The 26,218-nt window shown below is 40.4% G+C and overlaps 2 protein-coding genes across 7 annotated transcripts in view; both read right to left on the bottom strand.

Moving 5' to 3' along the window:
- The window catches only part of LOC311012921 (activated CDC42 kinase 1-like), a 46,783-nt gene extending 38,391 nt beyond the window's left edge, over positions 1-8,392 (bottom strand). For 3 of the 5 annotated variants that reach the window (XM_084008737.1, XM_084008738.1, XM_084008742.1), the window contains exons 1-2: positions 8,187-8,392; positions 1,507-1,751 (exon numbers count right to left, since the gene is read on the bottom strand). The gene's annotated coding sequence lies outside the window, so the exon portion shown is untranslated. The remainder of the gene's footprint in view (positions 1-1,506; positions 1,752-8,186) is intronic. The other 2 variants (XM_084008740.1, XM_084008743.1) reach the window with 1 other exon arrangement.
- A 1,557-nt stretch (positions 8,393-9,949) lies between these two features.
- Positions 9,950-24,596, bottom strand: LOC311011863 (transferrin receptor protein 1-like). Of its 2 annotated transcripts, XR_014596948.1 has the most exons (19): positions 24,466-24,596; positions 18,430-18,474; positions 17,662-17,899; positions 17,065-17,245; positions 16,723-16,945; positions 16,510-16,632; positions 16,288-16,383; positions 15,497-15,636; positions 15,235-15,386; positions 15,016-15,135; positions 14,785-14,870; positions 14,584-14,647; positions 14,418-14,485; positions 14,202-14,269; positions 13,918-14,011; positions 13,527-13,748; positions 13,239-13,400; positions 12,339-12,676; positions 9,950-12,305 (listed from the first exon to the last, which is right to left on the bottom strand). XR_014596948.1 is itself a non-coding variant. In XM_084007042.1 (18 exons), the coding sequence occupies exons 2-18, from the start codon at positions 18,460-18,462 to the stop codon at positions 12,434-12,436; spliced, it is 2,313 nt and encodes a 770-aa protein (XP_083863168.1). In that variant the 5' UTR covers positions 18,463-18,474; positions 24,466-24,596; the 3' UTR covers positions 9,950-12,433. The 2 variants fall into 2 exon arrangements, 1 of the variants encoding a protein (XP_083863168.1); XM_084007042.1 differs by having other exon boundaries at positions 9,950-12,676.
- Positions 24,597-26,218: the final 1,622 nt, after the last annotated feature.

Here is a 26,218-nt window from a genome sequence, read left to right as displayed (position 1 = left end):
ATTTACTTGAACGTTGCACTTGTCTTAATTTTCCACTCTACAAGCACACACTCACTGTCGACTTTCAATTTAAATGATTCAACGTCTACTCAACTTCATTGACGCAACATATAAATACAATAAAATCTGCTGGAACTCACTCTTTGTTCTTTATTACCAAATTACTGAATATCACAGAAAGAAACCTCTCTTATTGACAGGGGTACATTTCTGGGGGTGCTTCTGGGTTCAAGCCCAGCGGGGTACTCCTGTGTACAAGGTGTTTGCCGTGAATAAATAAAAGCAAAGCTGCCAAAAAAATGAGATATTTCTTCTAAAATGTAATGAAATATAAAGTAGCAGGAAATGGAAAGTACATGTACCTCAAAATTACATTCAAGTACAGAACTTGAGTAAATATACTACCACCACTGATCTTCACATTACATATCTTTTATTTTCTTTGAATTTATTGTAAGGATGGCCCCATGAGATGCAGCATCTACTTTTTGAGGGGGTCCCACAGACAAGAAACACAGTCATTCAATGTTTCAGTCAGATGTGAGTGGAAGGAGGCCTGGCCAGAGTTTAGCAGTAGAGTGAGATAAGCATCTTTAACAGTCCACCTGCTCCAATTAAAGAGCCATTTACAGGCCTAAACACTGTGTTGGTCTGCTGCTGCATAGAAAACCAGCAGCCTGACCCTGGTAGCAGTATTCAGTCATTTGTGTGGTGCTTTACAAAACAAAAGCATATACAAAGTGTCAGTGAGGGCACCGACTCGCACAAAAGCATTTCGGCATTATCCCCAACGTGCACAGTCTGTTCCTCTCACTTTCCCTCATTCGAAGCTCTCAAACACACACGCGATTATCATTTCTCTTTGTACCGAGGCTTGCCGACCTCTTTGCAGTGTTTGGCTGGCCGGCATCCTGTGAGTGGGTCTGTTTGTGTCCGACTAACAGAGGGGTTTCTATCAAACCCACCAGTGTGACACTAACTTCCTCCTACTCTATCTCATTAGCGAAGAATTGTTAGTCGGTGACTGTGTCCAACAAGTAGAAAATAAACAAATCTGGGACATGACTCTTTCGGATACACAAACACAAGTCTGATGAAACAGGAAACGGTCAACCACCGCCTACCGTTTTAGTGTTTATCTGTAAAACCACCAATATGTAAATAATCATTTCCTCTTTTCTTTACCATCCTGCAATGATATCTTTAACTGGCACGCGAGAAAAAAAACAGTGCGATCCACCATGACATCATCCTCTGCATTTCAAACACAAATAGTTCCCTTTCAGACATACAGTGAGCTGGTCTGGGTGACCTCTCCGCCAAGAGGTAAACACAGTCACTGTTTGGCATGATCTCATGTCTGCATAGCCCTCCCAGACAATACAACAATGAGACAGAATAGCAAACCAAACCTGTGTGTGTGTTTACAATATACAACAAAAACATGCACAGCACATTCAGCTGCTGACAGTGCTATGGTCTGACACATGTACACAATCTTCTTACCTGCAATATTTGAGCTGTAGAAACCAGGCTTCCTTCCCTGGTCCGAGTCCAGTGTCAGCTCTGACAACGTCGATACTCCTCTCAGGTTGATGGAAGAAGGTCGACCATGTGCAGACAAGGCCCCCAGTCCATTGAGGTGAGATTTTGCCGAGCTACAAGTCCACGCGACTGTGACGCTAGCACGCGCTCACATGGTTTCATCCTCACCCATTGGTCAACACAAACCCAGGAGTACCAGGACTTGCCTGAAAAAAAACAAAACAATAAAATGAACAAAAAATGGTCACTTTGGAGATGAAGTGGTCTAAATGTCATTATTTCCTTCCATAAAGCGTTACAGAAAGCTTGCTTCAACACCTCTAATTGCAGATTTGCTGTATTTCCTGAGCAGACAGAAACATGAGGCGGATAGATACATAACCACGAGTCTGTCTACTGTCCTGAGTGACTGAAAGTGAGCACCCATGGGTCTTTGTGCACCCACAGTGACCTAATATCGTGATGAGAGAATGATTCAGAGCCAGGACCTTGGAGAGGTGTACAGGGTTTCAATAGAAGAGTACTTGACTGCCCTGGAGGGCCCCCCCGCACACTCAGTTTGAACAAACAAGCTAATAATAAGCACAGGAAACCAGACCGACGTTTCTACTGGTTAAAAATTGAAAAGACAAGATGAATAAATAAGGGTATCAACAGGTGTTCTATTGAAAGGAACGGCAATAACCCTGATGCTAAATATTAATCATTACATTTAGATAATAAACTGAAAACAATTCTAATCAAATGAATCTGAATGAATTTTTGACAAATCAACAGTATAATCACCTCGGGGCACAACACAAGAGCATACAGAAATTCACACAAATCCTGAAAAAGTAAAAAAATAAAATAATGTGCAACTCTATATCACCACCACCTGCTGAATCAATAATTTACAGTAGCTACAACCGGAAGCAACTTCCAATGCTTAATGTTTATTGACTTGACATTTTTCCAAGCAGGTCTGGGGGCTGTGGTAGGAATGCCTGGGGCCCTGCGCAGGAGAGGGCAGTATGAATGAATCAATGCAATTCACACGGACACTCGAGGACACAGTCCACCCACCACCTAGTGAAGTAGCTGACTGGAGCCTACAGTGTCAGAGGAGAAGCTCACAACAACAAGAAACACCAAGCTATTCTTCCTCCCTGGATACGCTCCACAAATGACTCCTTTGTCTGGGGGAGAAGAAAAAAATGACGTATGTAACTGTGCATGGAGAAACATGAGCGTGCTGGACAGAAAAACGCACACCTATCACATACAAGTCTGGCAGCTTTAAAGTGACAAACTGGATGTCGATCATTTATCGACACTATTCATGCATTAGTGGCTCAGGCTAAAACGGTAAGCTGCGTGTTTTTCTATTGACAACAATCCATAACATGCCAGAGGGCGACATCACTCGACCCCAGTGGATTTCACATTTTTGTTATGCAACTCTGGGCAGGGCAGGGAGGAGAAGGTAGTTTATGGCTGCAGCCCCCACCCTAGCACATAAAGACACACAAACACCACCCAGTCCCTAGAGAGTCTACAAACACCCAAAATACACTGCACAAACACAGTCAAGCACAGAGGCCACTTAAAACATGCAGGAGAAAAGTCGCTCTCTTGCCTAAAAACCACTAGGTCAAATAAACAGCCATAGTGACCACCGGCATAAGCTAGGGTGGTGTTTACCATTTATTTACTAGCATGCACTCTGACTAAATTAAATGTGAAATAAGTCATAATAAAAGTCTGTCAGTGAGTCAGTCCACCACTTTGGTACGGAACAAAATAGCTCTACTATTGGCTGGATTGCCATTTCATTTTGTACAGATGTTTTTGGTCCTCAGAGGATGAACCTTAACGACTTTGAAGATCTTTTTTCCCTCTCGCGCCACCAGAAGGTTCATATTTGTGAAGGGAAATGTCTTAACAACCGTTAGATGGATTGTCATGAAATACAGTACAGACATTCATGTTCCCCACAGGATGAACTGTAACAACAAATGTGTCCCCTTGTGCTCTCATCTTGCATTATCAAAAAGCAAAGCAAGTTTTTCATGCGGAGCAATTGTATACAAAGTCAGTGCAAAACATAAATGTATGTGTATAAAAAAAGAGACCGTCCACGGTACAAATACCAATGTTGCTGCCTTATTTCTGTTTAGATGATGTTATTTGAGTGAGCAGCTACAATGCGTGTGGATTTTAAAAGTTGCTTGCTTCAGACATTTTACAAATCTGCATTATTGTTCTATATCTAAGAAACCTTTAATATATTTATTAAACCATAGCAAAACATTTATTTTGGATTATGCAGCTGTGTTAAGCCTCCCCTCCTCTCCGACACATACAGCGCAAGTGACGTGAATAAACACAAATTATCCTGCCAATAAAAGGCAAATGATCCAGCTGTCAACCTCGAGTGAGTAACGAGGCGAAAATTTGCTCTGCATTTGTTGGGAGTGCAAGGGATGTCGATTTCAATTAATTTTGCTTTCAAAAGCTAAACACCTGTTAATTCAATTCCATTTATTTATGTCTAAAATCACAAATTTTCCTCCGATTTACAATCTGCACAACACACAACATCCTTGCAGGCAAGTTAATATTTGCATACCAGACATGATTCAAATTCAATATGAAACAATGCAATTTTTCCCCCACAGTCCAATAGATGATGATACCAGTTTAAGACAAAATGTACGATAATCTGTACATGTTACAGCATTACTAAAACAATATTAATACGTAAAGCTTTTCATCCCGTCTCCGAGCTGTTTGTCAGCTTATAATTAACCAACATTGGTCAGGCTAAATACAAAGTCTGCCCCTCCTGTCTTTTCCATTTGGAGTCACTGCTGATTCATGCACGCCACTGTCAACATAAAAGCCTTTCATTCATGCTGCCCCCCCACCAATGGAGTCAACATGGCACCACTCACCAAAAAAAAGGAAGTGTTTTGAATTGCATCATCTTTAGTTGACCAAGATCTCTTGAACACTGACAATGGTCTTTGTGTTGGACTTGGACTGTGCTGTATTTTAAAACTCGTCTGCCAACCATTTATACAGTAAATCATTGTAAACAACGACATCAGGTACTCATGACACTAGCTTACCCATTGAATTTAAATGTGTATGTTAAGTATGTTTAACTCTTGTTTTGATGATGTGTCTATTGACAATGAATGCAATGGCAATAAGAGATGAATAAGGGAGGCCAGGCCAACTATAATCTCTCCTGAGGGTAAAGCCAAGACGAGACACTATGGAGGAGGTGAGAGCAGTGAAACACAATCTTCTCTCACCAGAAGAGGAGACAGTACAGGAAAACCAGGGCTATTGCTCTCACACCCACACATCTATAGTACGTGCGAGTAGTGGACAGAAAAGGAGAATGAATCACAAGGTAGCAGAAGTATACTTTCAGCCACAACTTCCCATTTATATTATTTTTGTGCAGACAATACTGAAACTGTAAGCTTGATGAATTAGAAGCTACTTCACTTTATTAGTAGTAAGAATACCAAATGGGATCAATGGCTTGCCTTTGCTGGCACTTTTTTTTTTACTGTTTACAAACCTCATGTCAAAACCAAAATCCGTAAGGGTGCTCCCATCAGGATGTTTTGGGATCCGACTACTGATCCCTGGAAGCAGAATCATCCGATACAATCACCTATCACAGGATCTGTAGCCATTTATCCACTCTTATCTCTCTCTCTCGGGGCAGGATAATAAAAAATATAAATAGAAAGTATGGGATGCATTTGAATCATTATCAGAATTAGATAGGCTCATTTATATCAAATTTAATACATCCTTTGGGCCAATATCTGTTTTTCAATAGATTATCAGTGTGTTTTTCTTACCAGATTCATTCGTGGCTCGCAGAAAAAAATTTAATTAGACAGACAGCGAGACTATTTTCAGCTGCGGATTAATATAGGTTTGGTGTGAGAGTGAGTATTTACAGCCACAGGACAGTGTACATTATAATAATGACTTATATTGTGCTGAATGATGTGTGAATGATTCAAAATGAGATGAGATAATCCTTTATTATTCCCACAAAGGGGAAATTTACAGCTGGAAATAAGCTAGAAGCTAAATATGCGTTGAATGAGAAGATTAATGATTTTTGTAAATGGTTTCAAATGAGTCAGAAATCTTCTAGTCCTCATATCATTTTATTATTTCTATTCTGCTGATAAAGCAACACTGGAAAACTTCCCACACACATCATATCCCCGACTGTCATTCTTAATGACTGACTTGCAGTATAAAATACAGCTTGAATTGCTTTGCAGGTGGTGCACTGCAAACGCTCACATCCTGTTGGTGGGAGCTGGCGCTGCCCACAGTTGACGCTATTCCTGTATTTCTAACTGCTTGCTGGGTATCAAGCAGTATTGGTTTCCTCTCAATCCATTTTACATGTTAAAACACCTGTAATCAGAGCAGTAATAGGAATAGTTTTAATGCAAACATCATTCAAGAGGACCTATATTGCGCTCCTTTTCTGGTGGATAAAAAAAAAAGCTTTATTTCTTCAATCCTGGCTGTGCTAAAGCAGCTCTTCTCACCCTCTCTCTAAATCATTGAGTTCCATGGGTGTGGTGGATATTTAGAAGTAAACTCATTCATTTCTACAATTGTGGCTTAATTATATATTAACAAAATACATTTCAGCTAAATCAGTAATAAAAGCTAATGTTGATCAAGTCTACTTCCTTTCTAATGATTTGTGTCTCATATTTGACTTCTGTTTGAAGTCTGCAGCTGCACAAGTTTGTAGATTTCTTATTAGTAAAAATATGTAAATTAAAAATCATCAAGTTGCCTAAATAAACAATGGAGTGCACTGTCGACTCTTTATATTAAGGCTACAGCATGTGAAAAGTGGAAGCAATTGCAGCATAAGGGCAAGAGAACTTGCCTATTGGTACAAAGTTTGGCATGCAATGACAATAATTAGAAACCAAGACCAGACAATCTTGGGGAGTAACTGACTACGCGTGACACCATAACACTGATTAGAAGACAGCTGTACAGGAAGTCTGACTGAATTCACAACCAAATGTAACACATCGACCACAGCGAAGCTCCAACTTCAACCTCTACCGTCAAATAATCTGTTCTCCAAAGTGTGCACACAAGGCTGAAGATGGGTGATCATGTACAGTGACTTATCCAGTAGCCTGGTGAAATACTGGAATATAGATGCAATTGATGAAAGAGCTTTACAATGTCAGCAAGTTAGGTTGGCAGTTTTTTAAAGTCAAGTTTGACAGTCTTCTTATACATCAATGTACAAAACCCGATTTATCTCCATGCCTGTTTCCTGGACTTTACCCTGTCGGACGACAGTGGGTCAATCTAAATTTATAGTCAAACACTGGAACCCATTAAGGTTAATTGTAGCAATAAAAAAATCAGTAATGTGCAAATGGCTTACATAATGCTACGCGTAAAACCACTCATAGATCTAGAGATAATGACAGTGATTATAGCGAGTGTGTGTGTGTGTGTGTTTCCTCTTCGAGACTACTTAGAGTGTATGTAAGAGAGAAGATGGAGAATATGAAGAAGAAGATAGCTAGATAGATAACACACAGCAAGTGGAAACAAGAAACGCCCCCCATGAAGCCAAATAGCATGTTTGGTCTTTCTGAAGTCTACAGTTACACATGACATGTTTACTTGCAGGGCTGGAAGCAGATTGAGTGTTTTGACATATAACTTGTCTTTTAAAATCTACTTTATTCATTCCCAGCAGTATTTTTGGCAGGTGAAGGACAGGTGTTTATCATATCCATGATTTGTAACGACATTAATGATAGTTATTTACATCTGTACTTTTCTTACGTCAGTCGCTATGTCTTCTGTGAAAAGGCCTACTAATCGATTAAAGATCTCTCTCTCCCTCTGGTTCCGTTATTGCCTGTTTAAGCTAGCCAGCGGACATTAGAGGCACCTGTGCTGTTTAGCTACATTACTTCACAACTTGAAAGGCCACCTTGAGTTTGTTGAGCACCACAGGAAACGGGTTGTATAGTAAAAAAAAAAAAAAAAAAAAAACATTTCGCAAAAAAACCCCACTGACAGCAGCAGCTCTCACCTGTTGGCTGTTTCCCGCCATGCAGCCTCGTAAAGTAGCTAACAAGCTAGCGTGAAATGTGCGGGGTTTCCGGCTAACAGCGGTGTGAATCCGGCCGTCTCTCATACACACAGGTCGACTTTAAGGCTTAAGTTCGGGTCTGAGTAGTGAGTTACAACATGCTAGCTGCTCCCAGGCCCACCTGCTCTGTTTCTGTTATGCTAATGTGGAGATTCACGCCCACCTTCCGTTGGACCCTCCCACACCTGATCAGTTGAATTAATTCGTTTGAAAGAAAGCATTAAGTTAGTCAGAATTACTCGTAATGGTAAAATTAGAAGATACATTTTTTTATTTTAACTAAAGCGCGATACATGTTTGTGATGTGTGTGACATGCCGTATAAACACATTCATGTATACATCATTCTGTCCACATTGTGCGGTCTATAAACAAATAAACATCTTCTGTGCTAACGCTTTAAAACGGAACAGCTTCATAAACCCGTAGTCGTGTTTTATGTGCGCATTCTAGTGAGTGCGCCCTACCTGTCAATCTCAGCCCGTGTCACTTGCTGTCACCTCCTGTTCCGGTGTGTTTTGGTCCACTTCAACGAACCGGCTACGAGCTCACACGTCCTGCCAGCTGCGAGGCTTTCAGGCGTCCAAAGGACACTGAATAAAGTTCGCACCGGTCCGTCTTTAACGGGCCACTTGCACGCCAGTCCTGTCGGAAAACACGTTCGGGGTTTGAGCGCTGTGGTCGCTGCCTGGCGTCAGGTCTTCGCACGACACAAAGATCGTCTCTGTATCTGGAGATGGATCACTTCGGCGCTCTTGTATGTGTCTGCAAATGTAGTTGGTTGGTTATTTGAATCATGTTTGTCTCCTTAGCCTTAGTCTGGTTTTATATCTAAGTGTAATGAATGTATTTAGAGTATTACGTATTTTGTATGATTCCCAATTGCTTACACTGCATACATTTAGAATTCTTCATATGTATTTTCATTACTGGGAAATATCATGCTAACCCTTGGGCATATTTACTCTTTTTCATTCCTCACTGGACTGGTCCAGTTAAAGGCGTTGCTTGTCTATTTCAACCCTGTTATTGATTGGTGACCGAGTGTTGGAAACATTTACATATTACATATACAGCGAAGTGACACCTCTTGGTTTCTCACACATCTCTGGTGCACATTCAGACTGTCGGCCCACTCTTAAAGGAACAAGCCACACATTTGCAATGTTGCTCCACTCTTTGGCTGCAACTTCTACAAACAAGTGTAATTGCTTTGGTTTGTTAAATTCATTCAGATATATTAATTTCAAATTATGGTTAATGTTTCACCCACAAGCAGTAAAAAAAAATGTTCAAGATACACAAAGGTAGTAAAAGTATTAATGGTCCTCCAATTCAAGTGACATACAGGAGGTGGTTGGATTCTCTAGTGAATAATTCCCCTCTCAAAAATCTTTTCAGTTTTGACAGGAAAAGGTTCTGGACCTTCTAACAGCCACATCCCATTTAAATACAAACATTAAGTTCACGAATAGCAATACTTTAGTAAGAGATTAAAGGTACATTTAAATAGCTTTAAATTTAATAGAGACACATATGGTTTACTTTGTCTCCATCTGCTGGCCAAATGTTGTCACAACAATATTTTTCTGGATATCGTGGATTGTACCAGGTCCTTAATATGGTAAATTTACTGGACCCTTAATAGTCCAACCATGTACTCCAAAGCAGGATTTGTAGTTAGCTAAATAACTTCAGGTCTAACCCTGGGGTTTTCAGGCCTACGACGGTGTTTCACCATGGTAAATTAGGCTGCACACCAAACCTGCTCCCGCCTGTCAAACAAAAGCATGGCCTACTGACCAATCAAAGCTCGGTGCAGTCTGCGAGATAATATTACACAAATATTAAGAAGTTAAAGTCATAATCCACATTAAAGGACATTTTTGACAAATTGCCAAATGGACAGCTGGCAAAAAATGGCATATAATTATGTTTTTATATTTACACTATTTGTTTTAAAAAAATGTTTTACTCCAAGTCAGTTTCTCACCACCAGGGTTGTAGCTAAAACAATGAGGCTGCATTTGTTCTACATGCAAGTTATTTCCACTGTGGACACAATTGCTGTATTGAGACTGTCAGAATGCGTGCAAAACTAAATTATTCTGAGATCAATTCGCATTAAAATGTTTACATTTCAGATAGTTATGTATAAAACAACCCTATAAGATTAAAAAATTAAGTAGGCAGATAATTTGGACTAATGATCATACCATTGTCACAACAGTTGTGATGTGATTGTTTATTGCAGCAACAAAAAAGTTAAGCCAAGCAAATTTGAACAGTTTGAGGAAAAAGAATGCATCGTTATTTGAACAATTTCAACACATTATCCAAAGTCCACCACAGACAGATTTTGCAGACCAATATTAGAAATGTAACTTCCAGAACATGTCTCGTTACAGCCCAACAGATCAGTTCACTCAACTATGAATGGTTAATATGGTTTTTAAATGGCTACCGATGCAAAGTCAGAAACAGCGATCCGGCTTAGCAGATCAGTTAACTACTAACTTTGAGTGTGTATTATTTAAATCCAAATTTAAATACATTTTGTACTTAAATGTTTCACAAACGTAATTCCTCTGGTGATTTTACTTCATGGTGTTGTAGCATAACAAGCTTTTAAACCAGTAACTTTTGATTCCAACAACAGGGTGGGGGCCTCCAAAACCTCTGTAAGTACTGTATGTAGAAACTCAGCGCTATAGTGTAGCCATGACACACAAGGCACAATAAAATCTCTTAATGAATACATCAAAATAGAAGGCAGCGTTGTTTCATACCGACTGAATCACCAAAACAAAAAAAAAACATTTGGAGGCGAGTGGTGATCTTTTCTGGAAACAGTGGACCACGTGGCTCTAACCATCAGTCCCCAAACATGTTTGTAACAATTTATCTTTAAAACAATACCTTCTACATCCGTTCCATATCATGAAGTCCAAAGAAAGAAAAAAAAAAGATATTATCAGCGTCTGATTCAAATAAAAACATACAGCCACTATAGAAACCCCACAGCAATTTGAAGATAGCTTCTTTGCCTTACTAATAAGACAGACGGATACATGTTTTCAGAAAGGGCTAACATTTAAACATTTCCTTAGAAGAAACGGATGGAAAAGGATCTAAAGATGTGGACAATATGTGCGTTGTGTAGCAATGTACTGTATACACATTATGGAAAACACTGTTCCCGATAATAAAAACATCCACTCCTACAGTGAAAGATGGAGGGCACTGCCTCCGATACGGACACATACACACACACACACTGGTAGGCAAAAACTACCGTCTTTTTTCCCACATTATGGAAGACACTGCTCCCGATAATGGTGTCAGGACGAGAAGCGTACATGTACCAAGGGACCAGTACTGACAGCCAGAGCTGCGATATGTGAGCTGGCCCCGCTTTACAGACCAATCCAGTGTCAGTTTTTAAAATACGACCTCAGAGCTGTGTGGGTTTCTGAGAAGTGCCCGAATATTCAGAGTTCAGTCCTGGCCCTTGGTCAACATGTACACTTCTTTTTAGCAGATGCTGCTTTTGTCATTTCGACAGTATAACTGTCATAATTATGGAAGGCACTGCTCCCGATAATTATACACATTTTTTTTTATAAAAGGCAATAAAAAACTATTTATAGTGAACTCTGCCACTGATAAATAAATAACACAATAAATAGACATACGGTTTCTGTTTCAGTGCCTCGTGTTTCAGACCTTCTCCCTTGGTTTATGAAGAGGCCTACAGAGATTTGCCCTCATGTCAGGAGGCGGATGATTCAGGTTAACAAATGCAGATTTTTTTTTATTATTATTATTATTATTGTTGCGTGTAATTAGGACTTTTCTTGAAGATCAATGAGTGTTTAGTGATGTCAAGTTTAAACAGCTGATTGTCCTAAATCTATTTCTAGGTGTGTTCTGTGCAACACAGCTGTATTATTGTCGATTCATCTTCGGTCCTTTTCAGCAACGTCTGAATCTCTGACGATGAGTTGAGCCGCCGATTTCAGCACAGAATTAAATTATAGCTACCGATACAGGTTTGAACACGAGGCTCCAGCACCAGTGAAAATACCAGCAGTTTTTCATTTGTAACAATTATGGTAAACAGACGGAAAGTCATTAGCTCATAATTCCATACTGGCCTTGTGTTTGATTCACCTCTGAGCTGGCAAACGCAGCCTTTTCCTGCGATTATGACCTGAATATTACTGCGCTGAAAAAGCCTCAATTCCACTACATTGAACTCATTCATAGTCGTTAGTAGTACTGCCTCATAACACGGCCTTTTGAAAGTAGTTGTTACTAGCACCAAAGTATCCAGAATGCGGTATTCAAATGCCACATTTAGATTACCGAGGAAAATCAGTAAAAAGTAGAGAAAAAAAAGTAAATGGACCTTTAAAACTTTTCTGTTAAGGCATAAGGCTTAATTAGACTTTTCTCATGTATGTTTGGTTTTATGGAGAGTTTCAGAAAGACGGCAGATGAGCTCATCACTCAAATATTAGAAAGGGGATTAATGTGATATTGGTATCCATTTAGTAACAGCTCCACTTTTATAATTTCCTCAGCTTCAATATTAAAAAAAGCTGTGCATCTGTGACTGTTTGTCAATGATTACAGCTTATTGGTTTTGACATTGCCAGTTGTGATAAGAGGGCCAAATCATAAAAATGGGAGAAGGGGGGATAATTACTCTTTAGATTTCATTATCCAAAGACCAGATGTCCCCTTCTAGTGAGTTGGCGCAGCCCTGAATGGTCCAGGTCGCGAGGGCAAACTGGTTACGGAACAGGTTGACATCTGCCTTGGGGTCGTCGCTGTTGAGGGCTACGAGGTGGTTTGACAGAGCCTCAAGTGTGTTAGGTCCGGACCCCAGCAGGATGTGGCGGAAAGGGTTCTCTCTGGGAGACTGATAGGGGGACAGGAAGTTCCTTTCCACCTACAGACACAAAGAGGAAAATAGGATGATGGAAATGTATTTAAAGTCACTGGTGTTTGCTTGGACAATTAACATGAAGTGACCTTATCTTTAATTATCTCCAGTCTTAAAATAAATGTAAATTAAAAAAAGACTGCAGGCTATTGATTTTCAATGCTCAAAGTAAAGTACATCTGTAAACTATTAAAAATTCAACACTAAAAAAGCACCAGCGTTAAAAGTTTTTTATTTAACACTCAACAACTCTGCTGATCTATTTAATCAGGGCAGTGTAGATTTAGTTCCATCAGATTTGACTGACCATGAACTGGCTAAATTCTGATTGGTGCAAGGTGGTACGTGACATCACGTTTTTACAAAAACAAATATGTCGTATTATAACCAATGCCAAACATGAACATACCATTTTCTGCTTTAATTTGTGGTTAAGAAACCACAGTGGAAAACAGTTAATCACATAAAAATAATTATCTATTTCTCAAATACCCCACAATTAACACATGTTGAGTGCACGAATATGCAGCAAAATATTGATTTTGCACTTCTCTAGTCTAGATCTTACCGCCATTATGCGGTCATTAATGATACGGCACATCTCGATGTCCTCCAGGTCACTGTTCTGGATGTCTTCAACCAGATTTTGAGACGCACGGCTGAAGGAGCCAGAGGCTGCGCTCAACCATCGCATTGTCATTGTTGCCTGGGGCAACAGCTCGGGCTTGTTCTGGAAGCACACATGACATCCAGAAGAAACTAAATAGACTTGCATCGTGTGGGCACATATTGGTTACATAATCAGCATAAACAGGGGACAGATGAAACAGAGTCAGCGAGGCAACAGGACACTCACCATCTGAAGACGATTGACTTTGCCATAGATCTGAGCCACGCGAATGCGTATTATATTGCGGTACTTCATCACGTCCAGCCGCAGCAGGTGATCGTGGACAAGCCTCAGCGCTATGTGACCTGCAAACCGGGTCGCTGCCTCAGTCAGCTGAAGAAGCTGGTTGCCTGTGACCATGTTCAGCTTGTCCCGGGTGTCCAGTGTTGTGCCAAGGAACTGGTATTCCTGAGAGGGAAAAGCAAGACGTGTTGATTATTACGGTTAGGGAAAATACAACCCAGCGTGAACCAAGCGTTAACGTAATGGCTCAATGTACAAGGTTATCCTGGGTTATGGCACAAAAAAAAAAAAAAAAAAGACTCATTCATCTTATAGTACAAATGGGATGACGTACCGGGTTACCAGAGGTGAATCCAAACGAGACTGAGGGAATGCCAGAAAAGGCAAGGAAAGGATATGCAGCATTATCCATCTTTAGAGGCTCCATCCTGGAAAATAAACACACACAAGATGAAGTTTTAGCAGCTTTCGCCCAACGTAGGGACGTATTTAGTAAAAGAAAATGTGACAAACAAGAGAATGCCTGCTATCCTACACATTCCAGCTATGTCATGGTGATATGTAAACTCTGGCTACACATTGTGGATGACGCTGGACCAACAACCTGGTGACACTTACACATTTGATTCAAAGTTTCCGTTTGCATATTGAGAAAAGAGTGTCTTAGCCTGGTTTGGAGAGTTCACCTGAGGAGAAAGCAGAGGAAGAGAATGTAAGTTACATCATAACATTCACAAAACAAATTGAACAAAGTATTAAACTAGTGACAATAATGCAGGTTCGAATGAAATGTGCTTCAAAAGTCAGCTACAAGTCAGTTTGCAGTGGATTCACCTCATTCAGAGTGCCCTGGATCAGGCTGTACAGCAAAGGACTGGCTGCTACTTTAAATCCTTTCTGACCTGAAAAAGACAATTTACATTCAGTCATTCTGAAAACCGCATACTCTGTCATATTGTAGGCATAGGAAGCTGTTTAATTTGTAATGGCATGTAAATACCTGTTACAACTCTATCCAGGTTAATGTAGGAGAAGGCTTTCATGCTGAGAGAGGAAAGATATCCCTGGATAAAAAAAATAAATATTAATTAAGCAATATTACTAACTCAAATGGGTATTATTACAGCACAATGGCTGCTGTTCAAGAAAAATACAGCTAGGAAAAACTTCCACAGTGCAAAATGAATTGTGCAATTCTCACCTCCAACCACTCGGTGGCACCAACACTCCCATATTCTCCAGCACTCCAGCTGGCAAACACAATGCTTCTCCTTGGCTTGAAACCATCTGTCAAGGAAATGGGAAAAAGACGTTGACAAAAAGAGCGGCACCCTATAGAGACTTATTAACTTATGCAGGATCCGATATGGAGTGCAGATCCATGCCCTCAATATTAATAGAGATCTGGCATCAATTCACATTAAAAACGTACCATTCTTCACCATAGCCGAGATGGAACGTGCCAACTCAACAAGGACACTGGTGCCGACGGTCGACGCAGCAAAACCTGCAGCCCATGCATCCCTCTGGGCACCGATCACAACATATCGATCTAAAGCGTAAAAAGTGTTGTTATAAAGAGAAAGTAGACATTCACTCAATGACAATCGCTTTCTTTTCAGGAAGTTGTTAAATATACATCTCATTGTACCTGGATCCACAAAGCCTTTGATGAGCCCAAAGACATTATTGATCTTTTTCTCAGTAAGAATATTTTGGACCTCCACGGTAACAACGTCGCTCTCTTTTCCCAGTCGGCTGATGCCTCCCCATGCTTCCGGCACATTCTGACCCTCCAGCCTCCTGTAGGATGCACACAATACATATTGATACAAAGCTATGTTGCTAGAGAGTAGATTATCACAACGCACATATATTCAATTACATCGGTTTCAGATGGTCCACAGCCTCACCTCAGAATTTTGATAGCCATGCGTGCTGTGATGGTCTGAGCCAAGATATTCGGCAGCCCTGAAGACAGGATGGGTGGAAACTGGGTGTGGTTGAAGGAGGGGAAGCCTGGGGTGTAGGGATCCCCTGTACCCATGTGAACCTGTGGGAGACGGACAGAAGAAGGTTGCATGAAAGATAGAAGTTTTGCCAACAGCTATGATTTGACAATAACATTTGTAATGCTTTTGTGTTCCTGACTAATCTTTCCAGCAGCCTGGAGCCTTACCCTCAAACTTCTTCATTTGAAAATAAGAAAATTATATCAAAACAAAAAAACTCAACAATTTATGCACTGAATTCTAAACTCAAGTACCCAAGATGACTCTTCATAGAAGTCCCCCACCCTCACCTTTACCATTAAAAGACATTTGTATTTAAATAAAGTGTTTCATTTAAAACTGATGGAGTGACAAAAAATAAATGCATTTCACCATCACCAGAACATGAGATGAGAGCACCAAAATTAAATTTACCACCAGGAGAAGTGCATCCATATCCTCACATGGTGGAAAACTATGTTTATATCCCGTGGTCACAATAAACTGCAATGTGTCCTTGAGCCCTAACACACACATGTCAAAACTAATTAAACTAACTAATTAAAATAGCTATAGTTTCTATTGCTCAACAAACTTTCATGCAAAGACAGGAACCTTGAGATGGAGTGTTATTTTATTATTGCACCTATACAAGTTGACCAATCATCAGCGCTCATCCTCCAACGAAATGCTTCTAAACTGTCCATACTCACATGTCCATAGAGCGGAGTGTTGTCTCCAATACTGTAATCAACAGGGTCTGGGTAGATCAACACAGCAACGGCACCCCTTTTGGCAGCGTTGGCAACCTGTAAGCAGAAAGTGAAATGGAACACAGAAGTTAATGTCACAAATATTGAAAGAAAATTAAACAAACGAAGAAGGTTTACAGCGATATTAAAAGCCTCATTGAATTTCTCACTTAAACCACACACCTTCTCGGCAAAGCTGATCTTTCCGGCGCGGATAAGCATGACCCTGCCAGTCATGTTGATGTTCCTGTCCCGCAGCAACATGAAGTCCGCTTCCTGCCCATAATATGCAAACAGGACGCCACCCTGGAACCCAAGTGAATACATATACTGCACTATTCTCCACTTAATTTCAAAAATAAAAAAAATCTCTACTTCATGTAGCCTATAGATTACCGTTACGATTCCATTGGCACTGTAGGACAGATATCCCTCCGGACGCTCCTCGCTGCCGTTGAATGAAACTCTGTTTAAGCCAGTTGCTGGGGCGTCGTGAACCTTAACAAAGTGCACATCGGTCCAGGTGGTCATGCCGTACTCTTTAAGCCTTTTGGCCACCTTGCCCCCTAGATCCTCATCACCTGGAGAACCAGCCCGATGGCTGACACTGGAAAACTCACTAGAAGAGGAGGAAATGCAACATGAGGGGGAGAGAAAAAGGGAGAGAAGAAAACCGTCAACAATAACTTGTGAAATGTTACACAAACTCTACAGGCAGAGTATGGAGTTTATATTTACCTGAAGACGGACTCAAATTTGTCTGCAGTGACTTTCTGTGCGAGGAGCTTTTTGACATCGGCCCAATCCATAAGGGGGGCAGCACCCGTCTCGTGGGCAACGGCTTCTTTAAAAGGGGCAACCGAGTATTCACAGGTGGGCGCAGGTTCCTTCCGATGAACCAGGTAGCTAATCAAATACCCTGGAAGAAGCAGTGGTTTCAAATTAGAAACAACCAGACAGAGAGGAACAATGGCACAGACAGAGAAGGGCAAGACACATCCAAGGATAGACTAACGGCATCATGTGACAGCCTGAACCACACAGCCAGCATTTTGAACGGTTACCGTCTACCCCCATCTGATCATCACACATATCCAGTAAATTACATTTTATCAACTGCGACAAGTCAAAACAGCTTGGCTCAGTCTCTGTGTTGCTCAGAAGCACACAGTCACACACAAGCTACGGTTTTCATATGATAAAAATTATATTTGGGGATATTCTCCACATTAACCTTAACGTGTCACCAGTTTTCTTACATATAACTAATATTTCAGTTGTATCTTGGTTGAAATGTTAGAAATGCAGCAGCTTTACTCAATGACTCCCTCTTACCGATGATAAAGATGAGGAGGGTGGCGGCAACCATGAAGCAGTAGTTCTTCGGTGTGCGTCCTAGCTTTTGAGCCACGTAGGGCTTGCGGTTGGAGTTGTGATTGAGGTTTTCTCCCACGCCATTTCCCCCAACTTCCTCATCCATGTCGGACGACAGCTTCATCTCCACCTGGCTGTTATCGCCCTCCATGTTCTGGGTCAAGTTGAAACGCGTGTAGGAGTGTGGCTCCCCATTAAACTGTAATGGTAGAACAATGGCAGGATGAGGACTACTCAGTCTACATATTCATTCACATAAAGTCATTCTGATAAATTGTTGTGACAAACGTCGAGATAAATGGGTTGTGCTGGGAAAGGGAAAATTAAAAAAAAAAAAACTCTTAATGCTGAATCATTTCAGAATTATATTGGCACTTTAGGTTGTGTGGTTTTTCCAAGAGCTAGAAAAGTTAATTATTTATTTAATAAGAACTGCAGTATGCCTTATTTAAAGGTTTTTGTCCCTTGAATATTCCCATCATATATCCAATTTAAGATTTACACTTAACACACAACATGCACTGAAAACATTCCCGTATCACTCTGCCCAATTGTTATTCAGCATGGCCTGGGTGAAATGTAAAGCAACAATTATTTGCTCCCAAGCATCCAAATTGTGCAACACCAGCAGTAACAATAATACTAATTCTAAAAAGGGGTAATAACGGGAGGATAATGCCTTCGAGCAAAGCTTGTTATTTTAGGATTTTGGTTGGTTATAATACTCACAATTTTTGCTATCGTTGACCTTGCCTGGTCCATTGCTGCTTCGATCTAAAAAAGGAAACAAACAAGGAAAGTGTTAGTGAAGCATCAGGCCTAAAGATAGATAGTTGGTGTCGTATTTCTATCAGTTAAGAGGTTTATAAAAATGACACTCCAACCAAGTATCAAACACTCGTCCCCTGTAGACTCATTGGCTAATGAACTCATTTTTTACATCAATTTTTAAAATCTACAAGGGATGTTAGGGGAGTGTATTATACTAAACAGATAGACTTTAGGGAGAATATTACATATTTAAGGATTTATTTCTATACAGTGCATTATTGTTTCACTTCTGGGAATAATGGGTTGTCCAAAGAACACGTCCCACCTCCTGTCCAAACACTCACAGGGTTTCCTTTGCTGCTAACTTGAAAGGCAGCACTGTTCCTTGGCACAAAAGACCAGTGTCCAGCACAGGTCAACACAGATCCCATGCCTCCGTGTGAACTCCATTGTCAGGAGAATACAATAACAGAATAAATAGCGTTGCTTCAAAATAAGAGCCAATCAAAGCAAGGTTTCAATTTAAAAGAGAAACAAGACCTGAAATTCAAGCCTTCTGTATATTTTCTTAAATATTGTAATGCACGCTCTGTGAACTAAGAGTGATGCATGTGATCGCCCCAAGGAGAGTGGATCGTTATGTAAGGTGCTTCACCTACAGAGGGTCAAATGGCTCAAAACCCATATCTCTTGTGTTTGATAGAAACCACCACTTCTCTTGAATCATGCTTTTCGGCAAAACTCTCAGATATTATACACATGTAAGAAGAATTATTACATCTACTATAGATGCACATTAAGTTGTAGAGAAGAGCCATGTTACAGTATAAAATGTCTAACCACCAATTGATTCCCTCATATTCAACACTGCATAGTCACTTCATGGCCTTCTACAGCTGATTTCCTATGTTGGCTAAGGATTACTTTTGGTGCCAGTTTTGTGAATCCAACGGACTGCAAAGCCTGATTTACCATTCCAATAATTAAAGTAACCAAATATAATGTAATCATTATGGGGGGTATTGGTATGTGTATTGGTCCAGGTATGCCCTGTGACCCCCTTACAAAAATTACGAAGGTCATATTTATGTATTTTGCACAAGTGGAACAGAAAATCTGGAGCACAAGTTTTTCCCAGTACATTTTTCTGACAGCACATCAGTTCTATCAGCTGAAATGTGCTAGTCAGCTTAGCCTGGTTAGCACGATTAATCAAGTTCAATGGACAACGATTTGTTTAAAACTGTATGTGAATATTGTTCTCAAAAGTCATGTAGATCAGTGGTTACAGTTAACTTACGATGGCATCACACAAATGTGTGGATTAGCGTAACAAAAGAGACTATTAACCCAAAAACTGATGTACATACAGAACTGAACCCTGTGTAGAGTTCCACCCCTAGTAATAAGTGTTTGAAAGTGACAGACTGGTAATGTCAGTAAGTAACACAGAATCTAGCTGTGGTTTAGTAGTAGACTGTATGTGACAAGATTGGCTTATCACACTCTTTCGAGTGATAAAGTTCACTCGTGCAACAACGTTGTCGTAGTAGTAGATGTAACGATAGGAATAAATGGTGGTCTTAACGATGATTAATAAACGTGTGAGATATGAAAAACTTCATGTTTTGACCCATTTTGCTTGCCTTACTCAGCATCAAAAGTGGAGCTCTTTTTAGTCTTCAAACTTACTCGTTAAGTGATCGATTGGCAAAACTACATTGAAACTCTTCTTCTACAGTGACATTTGCCCTCTTCGGAAGTTACTGAATGAACAATACATGCTACAGAAAAATAATCGCATAACTTCCTTGTTAACCATTAAAGCAAAACTTGTGTTCTATTCAAATATGGCTCGTACAATAGAAGCAGTACAAAGGTTACACCATGTTTTTCCACAACAATAGACATCAGGCAACAGTAGATGCAGAAAACACAAATGGGGTTGGAGATGTCTACCAGTTAACAGGGCATCACTATAGACAACAAAAAGGCCATATAATCTCTTGACTACAGGGGGCTCTCTTCATAATGTATTCTTAAATATGCATTAAAGCCATAGCAATCCTTATTACCAAAGTGATTGCAAACCAAATGAGATATACGATGCATTCAAACCATTTCCAAAATTATAAAATGACAGGAAAACCAAACACAGTTCCCCTAATCCTAGTAATAGTGCACATATGGGTTGATTTGACAAAAGCGCTCATGACCTCTCCTAACACTTCTGACCTTCAAACAAGAAAACAGACGAACACAACCCTGGTCTTATCAGGTCATGTAGTAGAAAAGTAGTAGAATTATATTACCCCAGGGGTTAAACCATGACCACACTTTGGACTTTACAACAACAACAAAAAACTCTGCTCTGTTGACAGTAGGTTCGAGCACAAGCCTCATATTCCAGACATGGTCAAATTTGGCTCTCAAATGTATTTGTGTCTCATCTGTTCAGTCTATTCTGTAAAGTAAAAAAAGTAACGGAAAAAATGTAAATATGCAAAACAGTGCTGGGCTGCCAAACAGCAGAGACAGAGAAACTCTTAATGAGGGATCATTAAGAGTTTCTCTGTCTGTAGTTTCTCTACGGGCCAATTTACAACCTCCGCTGGAAGGAGATCAGAAACTGGACATTGCATGAGGAGAGCTTGTGTGGACAAATACCAAGGGGACACAAATGAACAGGCGGGCCAGCACTAATTTGCAGCTCTAAAATATGCCCTTACTGAAGCCCGGCAGCACAGATTACAAAACATGACCTTGTACTCCAAGTGTATTTCAATAAAGCAAATGTAGGCACAGCCATGTTGGTCCTGGAACCCAGTGACACAATAGCTTAGCTCAGAAGACACTTTGGCTATGCTAAGCATTATGGACTGCAGCTAACTTTAGAAAATGGCTAGGCCTCATATAACCCTGGACTACCTCGACTTCTGCAACCTTGTGAATGTCACAACCAAGTACATTAGACGTAAACGGTCACAAACTTAAACAATTAGCCTCACTTTTTTTATATTCATAACCAGTTTGCGACACAAACTGACACTTGACAGACATTGGCTACATAATAGTATCAGAGTAGGCTTAGCTGCTTTGCAAAGCTAATTGCTCTCTAAGATGTGCAGAGTTATGTCTACAATCTTACATACCAAACATACCAGGACTTAATACTTTAATCAGATTAGCTACCATTTCATTTGACAGACCTATGGATATTAGCACTATTAAACATTACACAAATTAAGTATGAATTGGTACATGCACAGACAAGACCCACAAATAGCACAAACAATTGTTAACACTACAATAACAGCTCCACCAACAAAGTGATGTGCATCATGTCCTTAAAAAAGGGGTCAGTTTGCTAGTAGCAGTCTCTGGACCACCTCTTGTATGTTCCATTGAATAATTTTTAGCCAAGTGTGTGCAAAAGAGATAGTAAGAGCAAACTTGAGTGACGCCCTTCTGGGAACGATACTTGCAGGCATAACCGGTTAGACAGTCGTGCTTAATGAGAGCAGGAGAGCACGGCCCCATGAGCTTTAACAAGAGATGATATTGGACACAGTTCATCTCCAAACTGAGCGCTTGCACTCAAGGCCAAAAAATAAAAGCCTGACATTTCTTTCCTCAAAATAATACAGACCAAATGAAAGAAGAAGGTTAACTTAAAAAAAAGAAAAGAAAACACTGCAAAAAATATATGAGAGACTGGATATAGATTCAAACTGAACTTGAACTTAGCCTTGTTAACGGATTAAATAGAAGGGTGTTGAAAGGTCAGTTCCTCTCTGGTTTCCAGGGTCAGACATGTTGCAGAAAAGGTTCCTCATAGTGTTAGTAGCTTAACAAATCCTTTTGAGCAACAGTGGGTTATGGTGCTGTGCAAGAAGACTTTGGTTCAAACGTTACAACAGAACTATTGTGAACTCAGTTAAAGATCGTTGAGAGGGGGGCAAAGAAGAGGTGAAAACGCCACTTCATACAGTAATTTAATCAATCACGCTCATTCACTTAATTTATCGATTACAGTTGGCGGATAGTTGAATGTAGTTATTTTATAATGATGACATGATAATTACACTAAATACACAAAATGTAATAACCATTACTAGGGAGCGCAAACAAAATGCATCTGCATATAATTATGGTGATAAAGACCTGGCCAATTTGTCGAAGGGTCAGCAAATGGTCATGTTCCGAAAACACCTCCTTTGTGTTTAAGGTAGTCATCTTAAGCGTTTAGTTTGCTGTTGAAAAAGATAAACAGCCAACTAACCTGGCATTGTGGGAGCACTTCACTTAATGAGAGAACAATCTGTTATCACGTTCCATAAAACAGTATGAAGACAGATGTACTCATGATCGAAATACATCACTCCATCATTCCAGGAAGCCATTTCATCTTCTTCTTCTTGTTGTTAAAGTAAGGCCTTTGAGACATTCCGGGAGCCACACATTAAAATACTATACAATTAAGAGAGAACCCTGTCTAACTAGTGGTTGTGTTTCAACTGTAAACATGCACCAAGCATGAGGAAATAGCACTGTTTTAAATCAAAGGGGTTTTTTGAGCAATAAAAAAAGTATGCACCCGTGTGTGTAAAACATTGTTGAGGGGAGGAAAAAAAAGTGAGGCGCGGAGACAAAAAGAAACACTGAGAAAAAGAGAATGGCGTGGGGCGTCAGAAGTGGAGAAGGGGAGAGGGTCACGGGTGCATAGGAGTCATTGTGCTGTGGCAAATCATGTGAGAGTCACACTGGGAAAAATCTCCCAAGTAGCTCATGGGAAAAATGAGCCAGAAGTAGTACAGCGAGTTAGGCAAATCCCATTTATTATTAGGCCCTGCACAAGTATTCTTAAAAAAAAAAAAAAAAAAAACACAGAAACACCTTCTGCATTATGGGCTGTGACTCAAGATGTGGATTTATTAAGTGAGGAGACAATGAGCTCTTTTTTTTTTTTTTTTACTATAATGTAGGTTCTTGTGGTCACACACACACACCAAACACACACACACTTCAAAATTGGAGGCAGGAAAAGATGCATTCAAACAACCAATAATGCTAGATACCAACAGCTCTATTCTTGACACTGCTGTACTAAATTATAAGTTACACCTGTTTTACGGTCTGTCTCTGTGTCTGTACATGCAATGAGACAGTGATTAATATCTCATTTCCAAAGAAATGCATCAGTTGAAAGTTAATGTTGAATAACTTAGTCATGACTAACCCCACACTATAACGCAAACACACCACATAGCTCCATATGTCACCACGACGTCTCTGAGGAGCATTTTGAGCATCGAATCGCTTTTAACCACAGCTAAATAGGGTCGAACAGGTTGGGATATTTAAAAAGCTCTAGTCTGGACTGGAGGTTACAGCCATGACTGTTGCAGTAAAGATAGCTTATCTGTGCAGCAGCGTATTGCCGTCTGCCAAGGTCAATAAACAGGGACGGTGTCATGTCTACCTACTGACACGGTTACCCCCCTGAGGGGATGTGTCGTTCGGGGGGAAGCTAGCTGGTATTTAACCCCGGCACGGTGCGGCTCGCTCGGCTCGGCTGAACGTGACTACTCGCTTCCTTCACTATGGCGTCCTTGTTGCATTGACAACGTGACAGCCGACAACGCGAATAGCGATTCCCATCTTCGGTATTACGAAGCAGCAGAGACGAGACCTCGCTTGAACCGCATCCGCAGCTGAACCGTTGCGCTGAACATCAGTTGGAAAAATGCTCGCACGCGACAACGTAAGCGTTACATTCAAAACCAGGTTAAAAGTTACTTAAATCGATAACGTTAACATGCGATGAATTTGAATATGTGTCAACACAATATCCGAAGACACACGAAGGCGTATTATCCTTCAGCAGGCACTTTTGTAGTATTGGCATTAGACTACAGCACAATAGTCTTTAGCAGCTCTCCGGCTCAGTTTCAGCTAATGTCGCTCGCTGTTGGTCAATAATAAAACTCTCACCTTCTTTTCGACACAGCTCAAACCGCCTGGCTTCTTGTGTGACAGCGACACGAGGTTTGACGTCCTTTCTCTGCTTCCTCACTATCTGCCCTTGACATGCTGTTTCCATTTACCTATCGGATTGGCCAGCGCTACTACAAAGGCCACCGCGTCACTTCCTAGATCGACTTGTTCTCGCGATATGTTAGTTGAACCATCGCGATACTTGTCCTCCTTCCTGCTACCAGTAGTAGTAGTGAGTGAAGATGAGAGCTCCATGTGCTTTCGGCACTGCTTGCCTTTATTGCACTGTGTAATGAGGAAGTAAGACAGTAATTTTATATTCCAGAAGGAAATGTTTAATATTTTATTATACTTCTACTTCCCTATTTGAGAGCAAACAGAAAACCAAAGGTGAAATAAGGTTAATTTTGCCATTTTGTGCGGCTTTAATGCCACCACTTACTCAACTTATTTGTTAGCTTTATTTAAATATGACCATAGGAATTATGGTCATGCCGTAAGGTAAGCATGATGGGCCCAAGTAGCGCTATCATGAGGTGCACCACAGACATGGACGTAGCCTCCGTGACATCACCCAAAGGCTTCTGCAGAGCCAAAGTGAACCTTAAAGTGGGTGGCTCTGGCCGACCGTTGTAATTACAAGGTAATTACAAAAAAAATTTGATCTTTTCCTTCAATTTGTGCATTAACACAAATTAACACAAATTGATCATAAAGCCTCCTCCTTTCTTCTTGCCAGATTCCACTATTCTGTCAGATCAATATATAGAAAAAAATACATGGTCTGGTATTCCAGGATTTAGCCAAGTTTCATGGACAATAAAGTTGAGCTGAAACTGCATTTCAAATTCAAAGCACCAACACTACAAACATTGCCACAAGGTTATGTTAAGGGACTCAAATTAGCGGAGGTGGCAGCCTAGCAGCACACACCTGTAACTCAAAGCAATCACACTCTTAATAATGAATATACTTTAAGCCTCAGTTACATATAATTTCATCTTATGTAGAATAATAATACTTTGTCATAGATTTCTCCTTATTTATTTACTCCCAAAAAAGAAAACCATGACAGGGATTAGTTTGCCTCTTCGAGGATGTTCTTCAAACACAGGCATATTTCCCTGGTGTCAAGCTCAATCACCCGCAGGTGCCTGTTCCTCTCCCAGCACAATGTTGGAGGGCCCACTCTGTCTATACCCAGTAGACAAAGTTTATGCTGCCTATTATATTATAGACAAACCTTTTTAGTTCCAATCTAAATATTATAACCACACACATTCGGAAAGAAGGCTAGGGTTCACCTCAGTCATGGGTTACCTTGAATGACCCCCAGTGTGTCGCAGACAAATCAACGACTTCCATGTGCCGCTCACCTTGAAATGAGTACAAACATAACACCAGTGTGCCGAAGACTGTTAACTTTTCAGCCCTCGCAGTCCACAAAATAGTGTTTTCTTTATGCTGCAGCTGTGAAAATATCAGCTCTAGGGAAGGAAAGGGAGTGCAGACATATTTGGATTGGTCACCAGTGTGCTGACTAAGTCAGACGTGCAAATTTCTTTCCAGTTAAATTATCTGGGGCCATTTTGGCTCCTTTCTCTAATACCCACATTGGGCAACACAGTGGTGTATTATTTAGCGCAAAGACTAAGGTTGTTTGATTGGCCATCACTTGACAGAAAAACACACAAATCCCCCTCCAGCAGTTTCAAATGGAGACGATATTGATATTTTGGTTATTTTATCA

The sequence above is a fragment of the Eutrigla gurnardus genome, assembly GCF_963514095.1.
Source record: "Eutrigla gurnardus genome assembly, chromosome: 4".
Classification (NCBI taxonomy): Eukaryota; Metazoa; Chordata; class Actinopteri; order Perciformes; family Triglidae; genus Eutrigla; species Eutrigla gurnardus.
This window is presented reverse-complemented; position numbering and strand designations above follow the sequence as displayed.

What these genes read in the sequence shown, in the direction of transcription:
- LOC311011863 (XM_084007042.1), bottom strand. Translation starts at nt 18,462, where the DNA reads ATGGACCAGGCAAGGTCAACGATAGCAAAAATT. An exon ending in CAAAGGCTTTGTGGATCCAG is followed by an intron (nt 15,136 to 15,234) that starts GTACAATGAGAT and finishes TTTACGCTTTAG; the next exon opens with ATCGATATGTTGTGATCGGT. An exon ending in GTGCCACCGAGTGGTTGGAG is followed by an intron (nt 14,648 to 14,784) that starts GTGAGAATTGCA and finishes TTTTTTATCCAG; the next exon opens with GGATATCTTTCCTCTCTCAG.